Below are 17,568 nucleotides of genomic sequence, written 5' to 3'. Positions count from 1 at the left end.
CAGGAAGAAGTTATTGAAAATCCGATCGAGTTCGCCTACATTTTAAGGACAACTTTTAAAAAACAAACGTGCAAAAACCCAAACCAAACAAATATAATTTTAGTATTATTAGTCCTTGAAAGGGATATGTGAAGGGTTAATTAATAATTCTACTAAAGGGGAAAGAACTATATGTCATATCAATAATTTGGGGGAATGACTATCAATTACATCGATTCTAGGAGATGACTGGTATTTATTTTATCCACCCCGAAGGAACGATAGGCAAAGTCGGCCTTGAGAGAATATAAACGCACAATATAAAGTCAGAAGAATGTTCCTAATCATTTTGTCCGATGTGCTAACGATTCTGCCCACTTGCCGCACTTTCACATTTAATTAATAGTGAAAATAGTCCTGGTAACTTAAGATCAATAGAAACAGATGTATAAAGTAGAGGACATTTAGCTGGCTGGATGAATAGTGTAGGTTAGGCGGTGTACTGTGAGTGGCAGAATAAGGCAGATCAAATAGCGTAGATATATACTTGTAAATAGTAAGGTATACAGAACTCCAGGTCACTAAGTGGATGCATCCAGATGGGGAAACTGCTTGTACAGCAATGGTGTGACAAATTTCCAGTGAACAGTTAGGTCTATAAAAATCGAGTTAATATCGTGGGTGTATACAGGAAGATAATGTGGACTAATCCTAAATCCTAAATCTAATTGTTCCCTGTAAGTTTGGATTTACTCCCTATTATTATTATTATTATTATTATTATTATTATTATTATTATTATTATTATTATTATTATTATTACTTTTTTTTTCTTCTTTCAAATTTGCTTCCATTTCTTCCCGGGTGTCTTCCCGGCTCCTAGGGCAAAGAAACTCATAGTATACATTGGTAGGCCATTAAACCAAACTCAATAGTTCGTTCATTTTTTTTTTTTTTTTTTTTTAAGTTAAATTAAAATACATGAGCAGCAACAGTTCTCACATCGACAATGCTCTTCTCAATACGTGTGATGTACCAGTTAAGACAATCTTTTGCACTTCTTGCAGGGATGGCAAGCCAGGGATATTTCTCATATAATTTTCGGTTCCCTTCTTGATCATTCCTAGTGCTCCTACGATCATTGGTATTGTAACCGCCTTGAGATGCCACATTTTATCAATTTCAATGAGTAGGTCTTTATATTTTCTGAGCTTGTCAAACTCTTTCGCTGAGATATTATGATCACAGGGGATGCTCATGTCGATCAATAAGCAAACTTTATTGTTTTGGTCTTTCACAACAATATCTGGTTTATTGGCCTTGATGGTTCGGTCTGTATCTACTGGAATTATTATTATTATCATTATTATTATTATTATTATTATTATTATTATTATTATTATTATTATTATTATTCCCTTCCAGCCCCTCACACCTCCTCTTCACATTAGATGTAAAATCCCTGTACACTGTGATTCCCCACAATGACGGTCTCCTAGCCCTCCAACACTTCCTCGACCGTCGTCCCGACCCCACCCCTAGCACCCCCACCCTCCTCCGCTTGGCTGAGCTCGTCCTCACCCTCAACTGTTTCACGTTCGCCGGGGAAACGTACCAACAGTTGTCCGGGGTCGCGATGGGAACTACGATGGGCCCCAATTTCGCCAATCTCTTTCTTGGCTACATTGAGGCCCAAGTATTCTCCCAGTTCTCCGGGCCGACCCCCGAACTATACGGTCGCTATATAGACGACTGCATAGGTGCCACCTCCCTTTCCCGCGAACTCCTCTGCCAATTCATCTCTTTCCTTTCCAACTTTCACCCCTCTCTTCAATTCACCTCCACCATCTCCAACACCTCTGTCAACTTCCTTGACATCTCTCTCCGAATCGACCACCCCTCCAACTCTCTCACCACCTCCGCCTTCTTTAAACCTACAGATTCCCACCTCTATCTCAACTTCTCCTCCTCCCACCCCTTCCACACCAAACGAGCCATCCCCTACTCCCAGTTCCTCCGCCTCCGACGTTTGTGCAGCCGCGACCAGGATTTTGAGACCCAATCTCAATACCTGGCCCGCCTGTTCAGACTCCGAGGTTACCCACCCATACTCATCTCCAATGCTCTCACCCGCGCCCGACGCATCGACCGCACCACCGCCCTGTCTCCTTCCCACCACCCACCCCCAACCGCACCCCCTTCCCCCCACCCACCCCCAACCGCACCCCCTTCCCCCACCCACCCCCAACCGCACCCCCTTCCCCCCCACCCCAACCGCACCCCCTTCCCCCCCTTTTCCACCCCTCTACCCTACCCCTTCGTCGCAAGATACTACGTGCCTTCCGTCGCCTCCAGCTTGATCCCACAACCCGCCCCATTTTCCCTAACCCACACCTGTCCTCCTTCAAACGAGCCCGTAATCTACGGGACCTCCTGGTCCACAGCACCCTCTCTCCTTCCCCCTCAGCCCCACACGGATCATTCCCTTGCTCTAGATCCCGCTGCAACACTTGCCCCTTCATCACCAACACCACTGCTGTCACCGGCTCCAACCGGCGCACTGTACGTATTAGGCACTCTTTTACGTGCACCTCGTCTGGCCTCATTTACTGCATTAAATGCAACCTATGCGGGATGCTGTATGTAGGACAGACGGGACGCCGGTTGTCCGATCGATTCACAGAACATTTGAGGGACGTTCGCCTATACTCCCTTTCTCCTATCGCACGCCACTCCGCTCGGCCAGCCATTCCCTAGTTGACATCTCAGTGTTTGGTCTCACCCCCCACAATGGCCGTCCTCTTTCTAGGCTCCACTTGGAGCAACGCTACATCTTCACCCTACAAACCACTACCCCACACGGACTTAACACAGCCCCCTCCTCCTAGGTTTTTTTTTTCTTTCGGATAAACACCCCCCCCACACACACACCTACCTACATCCCACACGCCTGTTCAAACACACACATACGGATACACATCTACGTACACGCATTCATACATCTAATCACACATACTTACAGACACACATGCACACACTAACATACAAACCAACACGCACATACATACACACATACATACATACACACACACATACATACTTACACACACACACACACACACACAGACATACATACATACGTACACACACAGATACATACGTACACACATACACACACACACACATCGCACATACATACTTCACACACCTATACTTACATACACACACACACATGCACACATACATGTACGCAAACACACATACATACACACATACCCACACATGTACACCTTTACACGAATGCACACACGCATACACCTATTCGCACCCAGGCAGCCCCCCACCTTTTTTTCTGCTTTCTAGTTTTGGTTCTCGTGGAGCGGGTTGTTCGGGGACCCCGCGCGCGCAACCTTGGCGCGTGACGGGGGTTGGTCGGCCCCATGGACTTGCGTTGTATTGCTTGTGTGTTGTGTGTGCGAGCGCGCTTCGTGTGTGTGGGCGTGCTTCGGTTGTGTGCGTGCGTATGTATACATACATACCCACACACACGCATGCATCCCTACCCACACACATACACGCACACCCACTCACACACACACTTACACACACACACATACACACACACATACCTGCGCACACACACACATACATACACACACATACCTACTTCAGACATACACACACACAGACATACACCCATACACTCACACGCATACACACACACACACATACACACGCACACGCACACATACACACACACACACACACCCACATACATACATTACACTTGTACACACACACACTTACATTCATACACACACACACCTCACACATACATACACACACATACCTACTTCAGACATCCACACACACAGACATACACCCATACACTCACACTCACACGAATACACACACACACACATACACACGCACACGCACACATACACACACACACACACACACCTAAATACATACATTACACTTGTACACACACACACCTAAATACATACATTACACTTGTACACACACACACTTACATTCATACACACACACACCTACACAGCCATACCTTCACTCATACATACACACATACCTACACACACACACAAACACTCACAGACACACACCCATACATGCATACACCTAGACACACACGCCTACACACATACATAAACACATACATAAACACACACACACACACATACACATACATACGCACACACACATATACTTACACACATGCACACACACACACATACATACATACACCCACACACATACACACACACATACTTACATACTCCTATACGCACATACATACACACAGATATACACACATACACACTCACACATACATACACACACACATACTTACACACACACTCGCCTGCACGCGCACACACATGCATGACAAACACCCATACACTCACACTCACATACACACACACCAACATATACACGCACACGCACACATACACGCACACACACACACACACGCCTACACACCTACATACACACACATGCATACACACACATACACGGACACACCCATACATACTTACATACATACACCTATACACACACGCCTACACACCTACATACACACATGCATACACACACACACATGTACGCACATACACACACATATACGCACATACATATATACCTACACACATGCACACACACACATACGCACACGCATGCATGCACGCACACGCGCACACCTACACGCATGTACGCATACATGCACACACACACACACGCACGTACACATACATACATACACACACACATACATACACCCATACACATACATGCATCCTACACACACAGACATACACACTCACACACACATACACACACACACTCACTCACACACCTGCATGTACGCGCACACACATGCACATACACACACTTCCACACACACACACGTACATACATACACACTCATACACACACACACACACACACACACACGGACATACATCTATACACACACATATACACACACACATACTTACATACATTCATCGGACACACTGACACTCAGACTTACACACTCACACATCCACACACATACATACTCACACACGCAATCGCAGGCGCGCGCACATGCTCGCTTGTGCACGTTCGCGCACGCATACACGCACGCTTGCACCACGCTCATGGTTGACCGACCGGATCTCCTGTCCGTATCTGGGGCCGGCGCGTTGTCTTTGGGTTCTCCCACGCCTGTCGCCGCGGGACCACTCTTCCATCTTCCCCCTCCTCCCCCCCCCTTCGCTGCAGTTCTTTTTCCCTTACCCCCCCCCTTTTGTACACACACGCACACACATACACACACCCACTCACACACACACATTTGCATGTTTATACACATTACACTTACACACACTTCAAATTTACTTGCCACACACACAACTACGCACGCTGGACATATACCACACGCACACACTCACACATACATACACACGCACACACACATACCTCCCTGTTTCTGATCTGCCTTTCCGACTTGCTAGGGTACCCCCACACCACTCCTTTAATTCTACTACTGCCCGCTACTAGCCATTGTCTACCATACACACACATACATACACGCACACACTCACACATACATACACACGCACACACACATACCTCCCTGCTTCTGATCTGCCTTTCTGACCTGCTAGGGTACCCCCACACCACTCCTTTAATTCTACTACTGCTTGCTACTAGCCATTGTCCACCATACACACACATACACACACACGCACACTCACACACACACACGGTCATCTCGCAACACCTTTTTTACCATTCCCTCATTGATTCAGCTCTCCTGTTTTTAAAAAACATTTTCCTCCTTTTTTACTACTTCCGTCTTTTCAGTATGTGACCTCGTGAAGACGACCTGCAATTTTTTTTCCTGTCCTCCCGTCTCGGGATCTTTCTTTCTTTCTCTTATGTGTCCGACGAAGAGCTCCGCTCGAAACGTCATACCCTCCTTCTTCCATTTTCCTGAGCGCCTAATAATAATAATACTGTAATTGTTCCACGTGTTGTTGTTTTTTCTGTTTTCCCGTTTGGATTAACCTTATATATATATATATATATATATGTGTATATATATATATATATATATATATATATATATATATATATATATACATATTGAATGTGTGTGTGTGTGTGTAAGTGTGTAAATCACTATATCAGGTTAACTGAAACCTTCCTAGAAGACTTTCACATTACCGCCATTTATGTGTGCATTTATTGAACATTATTGTTGTTTGTCTATTTGTGTATAGGATAAGAGATAGTCGAAACATCAGTCAGGCTTTTACTGTTGATCCTGTTTATCTGAAACACGAAAACGAAAACGAAGGAATCATGCCGGACTACAGAGTAAGTGTTTTCTTTATTTCTATCAATGTAACATATTCATCAATATATTTTGCTATGTGTATATATCCACTAGTATATATAAATACACATATTAACATACTATAACTATATCATATAGTATCTAACAATATAAAACCATGCATCTATCAATGTGTCAAAACCTGTTCTCTTTTCTCATTAAAAAATGTGGAGAAGGGCCACAGTGAGAAGCCAGCAAATTTTCGTGAGTATTTTTATATGGGGACGGTATTTCTCAGTTTTAAACTTTTGGACTTAAAAGCGATTGCTTTATTAACCAGACTAATTTCAGTTAGCTCAAAGATTGTCTTTAACAGTGGCTCATACACAACAAATGCTTGTAGTCTAGTTTACTTTTCAAATGAATTTCTGTAATGTTTTTTTTTCCGGAATTTTTCAAGAATATAGGAACATTTTTTTCTTATGTTTGTAGCATTGGCATGTACCATTAGGAAGGCGCTTTAGATCCTTGAAACTCTGGTTTGTTTTGCGACTGTTTGGCATCAAAAAATTGCAAGAAATTATAAGACGGGTGAGTGTCAACGACTAAATTTTACTAGAAATGTCACCAAAAATTGATATAAATTCAAATCCCATCTCAGCATGAACTTCAATGAAAGGCATACTGTAAAGCTGTAGGTAAACCATCCTTTTGCTAATAAGTTGTTTATTTATCATCATTCTGCAGAATTCTATCTCATATCCATGTTCCCGTCGTCGCAAATATGGGTTCTTGTTGATTCCTTATTCAAAGTACTTATTTTCTCCGTTCACATAAAATTATTTACTATGGTCCTCGTAGGATGTCTATTAAATTTAATACAAATACAACGTCTTCGATACCCAAGCTACAAAACTCTGTTTTTTTTCCCGCTACCATTTCCACTATACCAACAGTCTTCATTTCTCTGAACTAGAATCTACTGCACACACCAAAAAAATCTTTTGTACCAAATTCTCCACTGTTTTTCCTTATCTTAATTTTGTCTCAACCCATCACAGTCCTAATAAAATGTTTTTGCAATCCGAGTCATTACAAATACAGTCTTCCACCAATCCAGTATTTGCAACCCAGCTTTCCATTTCAAATACCACTCCCTACTGAAGTTCATACTGAATAACAAACACATCAACTTCACCAGGCAGAGAGATTACCTGGAAGAGCCTTGGTCACAGACTGTTTTATTTAGATTCGATCTAAATATACGGAAAATAAATCTACCACAAATTCACGAATTTTAACGGAAGTGTCGAGAGATGTGAACAAAACAATATCATTTGCTGACGAGGATCAATAACATTGCAATCAGTATCACTACAAGTGATATGTTTTAGATACTTATTTTAATTAAAACAAATATGTTTGACATTGCAGTCAAGATTAATTGTTCTAATGTCATGTGTAATAATTAAAGCTCATTGTTTCCCTTTTAATAATAGCACAAACAACGATAGCAAATTTTATTAATTTGAAATGTAAGTATATTATTAGTACATAAGCAATCTTATGTTTATGGAACGAAGTTATTTTCTCTAAGGGTTTTAGATACTAAGGTAGCGATTCCTTCATGAGCACGAACTTATCACTAAAACCACACAATATAAGTAAACACCGCTATAGAAAGCTTAATTTCATGCCCTTATAAATTATCAAGAATTCCAATGAACACCAGCTATAATTAGAAATTAATAGTCGGCATCAGTGGATAATTCTTCATTTTATCTTTTGAGAACTCTACGACAAAACCCGCTCCCATTTATATCGTGGTGCTACTGATCGGTTGTTTTTGCTATAAGTTCGTGTACATGGAAATTATGTATTCACCCCCTTGAAGTGATTAGGTATCAATAGCAAAATAATCTCATTCAATCCTCAGATCAAATTAGATATCTCAATGAAAAAGCGAAGATCTTCTTCTCCTCCATTAAGCATCACTTCCACGACATATAAATAATTTAGGTGTTTAAATTTTTTCTAATGATAGAATTTTTTACACTTCCCGAGAGAACATCGTAAACTAAATCAGTTAAAATGCATCTACCCTCAACCGGTTCTAAGACGCCCCTCTGTAACTTCAGAAATCCACCATTACACTGAAAGTATTCTGCCTTCCACAGATGATTATCTTTAGAATAGTCCTTACCCTAGCCGGTGGTATTACAAAGAATTATGGGACTTTAAGCCAACGATTTGAAGGGAGCGCTCATTCAGTGTATACACTTCCTTTAGGAGAAAAAAATTATTTCTTGTTTCGTTTGATATAAAGCTTTAAGACCCTAGAATTAACCAGATCCGTATAAGTTAGAATATTCTCGACATAGACTCTTCTTATTCATTTAAGAATCTGAAAGTGTATCCATATCGATGTGAGGAACTTCACAAATTACAATAGCTAACCGATTTCCATGGCATGAAATAGCACTGTCGTATATTACTATCACTACAAGAACTCACTGTGTTAGCCAGTTTTAAGCCAATACTTTAAGAAGTTTTCCAAAGATTCCGTTGAGATATCGTTTCACTGGAACCTCGAAAGAAATCAAGATTCTATATATATTTATTGTAACAGATCGTTTTCCATTCATCAGCTGCCGACCAGGTGCAATAACAGTTAGCAATCACCAAGTTACCGGTTCCATCAATTGACCTGAAATCACCTATAAGAATGTGTCTTACAATGCAATGAAACGTTTTCAGAAGTTGAAGTTGCTTTGCCATTCAGTATTACACAGCAGGCGGATAAGTTTGTCATCATGGACGCATCGAATCGTTTTGATGGTAACCTTCCGGCTGCAAGTCTGCGGGTTTGATCGAATTATTTACATTGTGATGAAACCTTCAAAATAATACTTAAGCTTCTGTTCCAAAGTTCCCTTATCTGTATTTATATCTAATAAATAAATAGTGTTCGGGGTTTCAGACTGCAAGGACACTTTGATGCGTTGCGTGTATGTTCAGCCATTGTACTCAAATGTATCGCAAGGAAAATATACGATAAGGAATTGGTGAAAGTTTCAATTTGATTCTGTAGATTTAATCTAATATTCAGAACACCTTTCAGAGACGGGGAAAGTTCTGCTCGAATTAGATATAATCCCCTCAAACATAAACCCAACAGATAAAAGAAAACACTCCCATCTTTCTGGTGTACTCCGGACAATAACTATGAATAGATTAAGTTGCAAACGGTGTCTGGTCTTATACACCACACTATTCTTTTGTTAAGAAAAATCTAATTGTTTCATTTGCAACTAATCAACATAAATTAATTACCTGCTAATGTTTATACTTTTAGGATATCAAATTGGCTGTAGAGTTTAAAAAGTTGATTGAAGCTGACGCAAGATTCGAAATCTTTGGCGAAGTTATAATGAGCCTCGTTTGCTTTCGTTTAAAGGTAAGTTGACGTTGATGCATTCATTTAAGGTACACAAAATTTAGTATTTCATAATTACGAATTCAAATCTAAACAGACTTAGCTTTACAGTCCGGTCGGCGATCATATAGTATCATCCAGAGGCAAAGCACTTCATTTAAATTGCCCAAGTCCACTTCAATGAAAATGAGTTTCTCTCTCTCTCTCTCTGTCTCCCTCTCCCCCTCTCTCTCTCTCTCTCTCTCTCTCGCTCCTGCAGTTCTTCCCCTGGACAAATAAGAACAATCACAAAAGTATGGTGCAATGTTACCAAAGCATTCAAGTCACGGGTAGTGGTAGCCTCTTTTAATTTGACTTTATTAAATAAATACTCGTGATATAGGGAAACAAATTAAATTAAAAATAACTTATCCTTAGTTTCGACGAGAAATCGTAAATTAGTACCTTTTTAATTAAAAGAATTTAAAAGTATGCTGTATGGCTAAATTGTTGATACTGGGTTGATCTACTAAGAGAGAAGGGAGAAGCTGTTGCTATGGAAACACAAATGCTCAAATGACCTATAAGAATGCTAAATATATCAGTAACTGTCACAGATTTGACGATATTGCCATTCATACAATTCTATCCAGCGTCTATATTCTTGGGTAGTTATCACACTATTACCAATAGAATATCCATTTAGCCTTATTTATAATCTTCCTTAGAACAAGTAGAATTGAACAGATTCTGTTTATTTCGGTCTCGCGGTGAGTGCGAGTCGGTCCTAGCTCCTTTGTAGTATGAAGTACCTTGATAATCTATCCAGTTATCAGCTACAACAAAACACCGACTCATCATACAACAGCTTTCTTCGAGTAAACAAATGTTGATAGGACTACGCAGTTCCGATGACGAAAGAGATGTTGTGGTTTCTCATCAGTCCTTTTGATAAAGTAAGAAGTTCGACTCGAGTTAAAAGAAAATTGGGGGCTCGGTATTTCCGAGATTCTACTTCTGTAAAGTTGGTGCCTTTACATGGCCATTCGGCCTGTAAGAAATAGCAACGAAATATTTCAAGCCACAGCAGACTAAGTTAAAAGACAAACATACTGCATCAGTTCGTTGTAGATGCAATATAGCTAATATAGTAAAAAGACGGTGAGCTTGCAGAAACGTTAGCACGCCAGGCGAAATGCTTCGCAGTATTTCGTCTGTCTTTACGTTCTGAGTTCAAATTTCGCCGAGGTCGACTTTGCTTTTCATCCTTTCGGAGTCGAGAAATTAAGTACAAGTTTCATACTAGTGTTGATGTAAACACTGGCCCCCTCCCCCAAAATTTCGGGCCTTGTGCCTAGAGTAGAAAAGAATATATCTGACATAATTCACACTGACAGGGGTGGAACATGATGGATGAAGTGTCTGTTGAATCAGGTCTGACCTAGGGCCATACAAAAACAGCAACAACAACAGCAATAAGTCAATACGTTATTCACTTATTTGAGACGATATCAAAGAAAGATTTCTATTAACAGTTGATACGTAACCCTTGCAAATGTCAAAGCAATCACCTCCATTCATGTCGTCAGTGTACAAGTCCGTTTATTGTGTCTTCTATCAGCACACGGCTGGTTCGTGACAGATCGAAACCTATTGGAACATAAACAGCATTGTCAACAACGGAACATAGTAACCTACTAACTCTCATTACAGATCGTAATGCTGCAGATGATGATGATGATGTTGATAATGATAGTGTTGTTTTTTTATACATTTGACGCAAGGATATTGACACAAGAATTAAAAATAGAAATAGAAAGAAGAAGCAAAATATACAAAATTTTAAGTTAAAGTATTCATTTCTTTATATTTATATTTGTCATAATTTATCAGTAAATTAATATCCAAAACAGTGGAGACTATACTCGTTAGAATGTTAGACTGATGATGATGATGATGTTGATAATGATAGTGTTGTTTTTTTATACATTTGACGCAAGGATATTGACACAAGAATTAAAAATAGAAATAGAAAGAAGCAAAATATACAAAATTTTAAGTAAAAACATTCATTTCTTTATATTTATATTTGTCATAATTTATCAGTAAATTAATATCCAAAACAGTGGAGAACTATACTCGTTAGAATGTTAGACTGATGATGATGATGTTGATAATGATAGTGTTGTTTTTTTATACATTTGACGCAAGGATATTGACACAAGAATTAAAAATAAAAATAAAAATAGAAAGAAGAAGCAAAATATACAAAATTTTAAGTAAACATATTCATTTCTTTATATTTATATTTGTCATAATTTATCAGTAAATTAATATCCAAATCAGTGGAGAACTATACTGTTAGTCCCCCTACGCGTCGTACGCACACACAAACACGTAAATATCAATTAACGTAGAGAGTATTTAGTTATGAGCTACTAATCGTTTCATACATTACAGTCGTTGTCTAGGCAGGTTTCCAAGTAATGTCCAGGTTCTGATTACACAAGGTATAAACATCTGTCTAGATCACATCCTTAACGTATGAAATTAGAAGTGGCTCATGACCGTGTACGTTAAGCGATATTGCTCTCTCACCGGATGGGCTACTTCTTTTGTTAAGGGAAAAATAAGTGATATATAATTTTTTTGTTTTATTCTTTTATTCTTTTACTTGTTTCACTCACTTTACTACGGCCATGCTGAAGCACCGCATTTAGGCAAACAAATTGACCCATGGCCCAGTACTTATTCTAACGGTATATTTTGCCGTATTGCTAAGTTACGGGAACGTAAACACACCAACCTCTTTCATCAAGCGATGTGGGTGGACAAACACAGACACACAAATACATACATGCATATGTGCGTGCATGTATGTGTGTGTGTGTGTGCGTGTGTGTGTGTGTGTGTGTGTGTGCGTGCGTGTGGCTATGTGGTAAGTAGTTTGCTTCCCAACCACATAGTTCCGGGTTCAGTCCTGCTGTGTGACACCTTGGGCAAGTGTCTTCTACTATAGTCTAGAGCCGACCAAAGCCTTGCGAGTGGATTTGGTAGACGGAAACTGAAAGAAGCCCATCGTATATATATAATATATATATATATATATATAAGTAAAACTGTGTCAATAGCCAGCTGGAGGAGATGTCTTCCTGGGGCTACAAGCTGCAGTACCATCCACACTTAAGGGTTAACCACATTTAAGTGGAAAATATACTTATTTATATATATATATATATATATATATATATATATATATGTGTGTGGTGTGTGTGTGTGTGTGTGTGTGTGTGTGTGTGTGTGTGCGTGTGTACATGTGTACAACGGGCTTCTTTCACTTTCTGACTACCAAATCCACTTACAGAGCTTTGGTCGGCCTGAGGCTACAGTAGAAGACACTTGCCCAAAGTGCCATGCAGTGGGACTGAATCCATCTGGTTGGCAAGCAAGCTTCTTTCCATACGGTCACACGCGTGCTCGTGCACACACACACACACACACACACACACATATATACATAGGACGTTCGGGCTAAATTGAACAGTTTGCATAAAAGGAAAGGAAAAAAATCAATATCGGATTCAAAAATAATAGTGTTTAAGAAAATATAAATATATCATATGCAGTTATATTGTGTCTAGAGAGAGTCGTATTGTATCTATGCCTCTCTCACCGGTTCGATTTCCACTCATTTGTCAATAATTTTTCTTCCAAAATTTTCGTTTCCTTTTGCAAACCTTGTCACACGAATTCTTATGAATCTTGAAAACCAGATTCCAAAATGAAGTATATCCAGTAGATTATGGCTGGGAGACAAAAGCTTACTCAAATTTGCCGGCTTTAGCTTTCACCGCGGTCCCTGTGCCCCAGGAAAGATCTTCGAATGCCACCTTGCTCTTGGCCACCAGTTCAACCTTCGTGTTGCAGGCAGATCAGTGGGTGCTTTTCTCGACATCGCCTCACACATTAAAATCTCGTAGGATTACAACCAGGAGAATTAGGGAGCCCAAAATGGGGGTTGGTGAAATTGTCCGACAACCCTTTTTGTTTCAAGAGGTATGGAGCCGAATCCTGCTGCCACAGATGTGGCCTCCTAACAGCAGCCTTCTTTAATCAAGAATTAAGCAGTCTCCAGAAACTTTGCACGGCCGTTTGAATTGAGCTCAAGGCTCCGTTCAAAGACGCGAGAATGAATTGCGACATGCAGGCGCAGCAGAACGTCGACTGTGTCATTTCTTAGTGACCATTCTTTCGTAGTCACCGTTCTCATTGTCCATGTCATGTTGTACAGCCTTTACAGAGGTCAGGATTTTGGCGTTTTGATACCCGGCGTGAATCACCATGGTACAGACAACCCTTTTCCAATACGCAGATAGCTTCCGTCCGCCATGTCAGTAAACATATTTCAACTACATCTTTAATCTCCGAAGTATATGAGAGTTTGCTAATACAGCAAGTCGTTCCGAAGAAAAGTCTACATAAATAATCGTCAAAGTTAGACCGAACACTCGCGTATACACGCACATATACATTACTGCGTCTAAAACAAAAAGCGCTTCTTTAGCGGACGAGGAATGACTGCCTATGTGTGGTTTGTCAATGATCTGCTTGTTCGTTCATCCGTTATTCTTGAGTTATCGAGAGAGATAGAGGTGCAGTGAGTAAGAGGTAGAGTAAGTACGTACATATAAGTATGTGTATATGTATATACATATATACATATGTGTGTGTGTGTGTGTGTGTGTGTGTGTGTATAGATTCAGATGGATATGGTACTTAAGTTGAGGCACCAGAATTTAGTACGGTAATATCCAAACAATTTCAAAGTCAGGTGATTAAAATCAAAATAAGTAACAAGGATATCCAGAGGTAATGCAGTACGATCGTTTCATGCAACTCCATTTAATTGAACAATGCAATCATTACATCAATTTAAAATGCAGAACAATCTTCAGCTGCTCAAAAACATAGAATTTAATTCAATTAGAATAGATGGACACTTTTGTATAATTATACCTAAAATCTCCAACTGATCATTTTATTATTATTATTATTATTATTATTATTATTATTATTATTATTATTATTATTATTATTATTATTATTATTATTATTTTATAGTAGCCTTAAATAAATCTAGTCTTTGTACCCCTATTAATTCGAACTTAGCTTATATAAGGTAATACTGTATCTCGGCAACTTAAAATAGTTCAATTTAAATCAGTATATAGTTAACATGTTCTTTAACCTCAGTTGCTCCCTTATTAAATACCAGTTAAATCCAATTGATCAATCTCCATAGAAACCATATAATAAGTTAATATTTAGATACGTAATAAGTAAATAAATATTAAACTATTTCTTTGCAATTTTCTTTTCTTTGGTATATACTCAAAATATTCAAAGAAGTTTTAGCCTTTTGTTAGTATTAAATTAATAATAGTATTAAGGCGCAGGAGTGGCTGTGTGGTAAGTAGCTTGTTTACCAACCACATGGTTCCGGGTTCAGTCCCACTGCGTGGCACCTTGGGCAAGTGTCTTCTACTATAGCCTCGGGCCGACCAAAGCCTTGTGAGTAGATTTGGTAGACGGAAACTGAAAGAAGCCCGTCGTATATATGTATATATATATATATGTATGTGTATATATATGTATATATATATATATGTATGCATCGGTTGTCCCCCTAGCATTGCTTGACAACCGATGCTGGTGTGTTTATGTCCCCGTTACTTAGCGGTTCGGCAAAAAGAGACCGATAGAATAAGTACTGGGCTTACAAAAAAGAATAAGTCCCGGATCGAGTTGCTCGATTAAAAAAGGCGGTGCTCCAGCATGGCCGCAGTCAAATGACTGAAACAAGTAAAAGAGTAAAAGAGTAAAAGAGTAAAGAGAGTAATGAAATTGTATCGATTTTAGACAAAGGTACCTTCCTAATAAATCTGTAATTCTTTTCCTTTTATCTTTATATTCACAGGGCAGCAATGAAATTAATGAACAGTTAGTGAAAGATATCAATAATGATGGAAGAATACATTTGGTACCATCTAAATGTGATGATACATTCTTCCTTCGGTTTTCTATCTGCTCCAACCGTACCACATATGAAGACGTGCAGCATGCTTATAAAGTAATCACAGAAATAGTCGAGAAAATATTGAAGAACTCCCGAGTAACGTTGGATTCCAAATGAAATATTTATTCACATCAAGTTACAGATTTTTCAGTGTAACAAAATCCTTTAAAATCTTATTTATTTTCATAAAAAAAATTGTTCTTTCATAGAAAGAAATCGTATTTGTTTTGGTTTAAATAATAGAAATTTCCCAGTAAACTTTAAGTGGGGAGCTTTATCAGTATCTTCTTCTGTTGCTTGGTAGTTTATATGGTCATAGAGTCATTTTAGGACTATGAACAGAACAATCATAATTGGCAGCTTTAATTATTATAGTCCATTTACATTTATACGTAGTGTATCTGGATCAATAATAATAATAATATAGAATAAATGTGGTGATAATTTTAGCATGCATTGCAAGACAAAAGTGCCCATGCTACTCTTGGCCTCCAGAAGATGCCTGGTACTGAGACAGCTGAAATAATAATAATATTAATGGAGCGGGAATTAAAAAATGGCAAAAGAGAAAAGTGATGAAAATGAGCACCAAGACTAGAAAAATGTTGACAATACACGGAGCCTTCCATTCTAAGAGTGACACCGATAGGTTGTACTTGTTCAGAAGAAAGGGTGGAAAAGATTTGATTAGTTGTCAGTACTGTATCGAAGCAGAGGAACATAAGTTAGGATGGTATATAAAAAAATACTGTAGAGCCATTGTTGAAACATGCGTGATGGCCGGTTTCATTAAATTGTGTAATGAAAGAAAAGATTGAGTAAGAAATTAACAAAGAAAAAAGAAAAAGTACAGAAGGAAAAAAATGTACTGTCAGTTTGTAAGAGATGTGAATTCCAATGGATGAGGAGGAGTAACCTGAAGATAGAGAGAGAAGCACTTATATGCGCAGCTCAAGAATAAGCGTTAAGGATCAACTATGTGAATTGCAGAATTGACAACACTGTCGAAAGCGGCAAATATAAAGATCTGGAAATAGAAATCAGCAAAATGTGGAACCTGAATACTAAAACAATACCTGTTGTCATGGGTGCCCTGGGAATGATAGCAAAAGGGGCTGATTGCTACCTAACTCAGATACCAGGAAAGCCAAAAATGGCAGAAATTCAAAAGATAGTGCTCATGGGAACTGCTCATATCCAACGCAAAATACTTTCCATGTAATCTCAAGTTTTAAAACAAACATAATTTTCGTATGGTTTTTTAGACATTCATTAGTACAACACTAAGTACAAAACCAAATATATGGCACCCTAGGCATAACACCGACACGAACTTCCAACTTGTCTCTTGAGGTCTCTGGGTGAGACTTGGAGCCAGCTTGTGCAAATATAAAGCAAACGACAAACATATAACATTAATAATAATAAAAGCAACACTAATAAATGCCTTGATGCAGTACCAGACACTAGCTCTCATGGCTTCTGAGCTCATGGTTAAGTTTATCTTCTGGAGACTGAGTGAAAGGTACTGTCTGTGCAAAGCAAGGAAACAGTACAAGCGTAAGTCAGAGAGCGTCACTGAGAACAATGACTATAAGACCCTGAATGATTTTACAATCCCACGTGACACCCTAATCGATGCTCAGAGACCAGACATTGTTGTGATAGATGAAAGAAAAAAGGAAACCAAAGTCATGACTATTGCCATACCCGGGGAGGCACACGTCATAAATGAAAAAGATCTGCAAA

At 39.2% G+C, this 17,568-nt stretch overlaps 1 protein-coding gene across 1 annotated transcript in view; it reads left to right on the top strand.

The window, feature by feature from the left end:
* The window catches only part of LOC115209145 (aromatic-L-amino-acid decarboxylase), a 54,924-nt gene extending 37,964 nt beyond the window's left edge, over positions 1–16,960 (top strand). The window contains exons 10-13 of the mRNA XM_029777314.2: positions 6,273–6,369; positions 6,821–6,919; positions 9,684–9,785; positions 15,721–16,960. Coding sequence (XP_029633174.1) covers positions 6,273–6,369; positions 6,821–6,919; positions 9,684–9,785; positions 15,721–15,936 — 514 coding nt within the window. The 3' untranslated portion in view covers positions 15,937–16,960. The remainder of the gene's footprint in view (positions 1–6,272; positions 6,370–6,820; positions 6,920–9,683; positions 9,786–15,720) is intronic.
* The last annotated feature ends 608 nt before the right edge of the window (positions 16,961–17,568 follow it).

The sequence above is a fragment of the Octopus sinensis genome, linkage group LG3, assembly GCF_006345805.1.
Source record: "Octopus sinensis linkage group LG3, ASM634580v1, whole genome shotgun sequence".
Taxonomy (NCBI): domain Eukaryota; kingdom Metazoa; phylum Mollusca; class Cephalopoda; order Octopoda; family Octopodidae; genus Octopus; species Octopus sinensis.
This window is presented reverse-complemented; position numbering and strand designations above follow the sequence as displayed.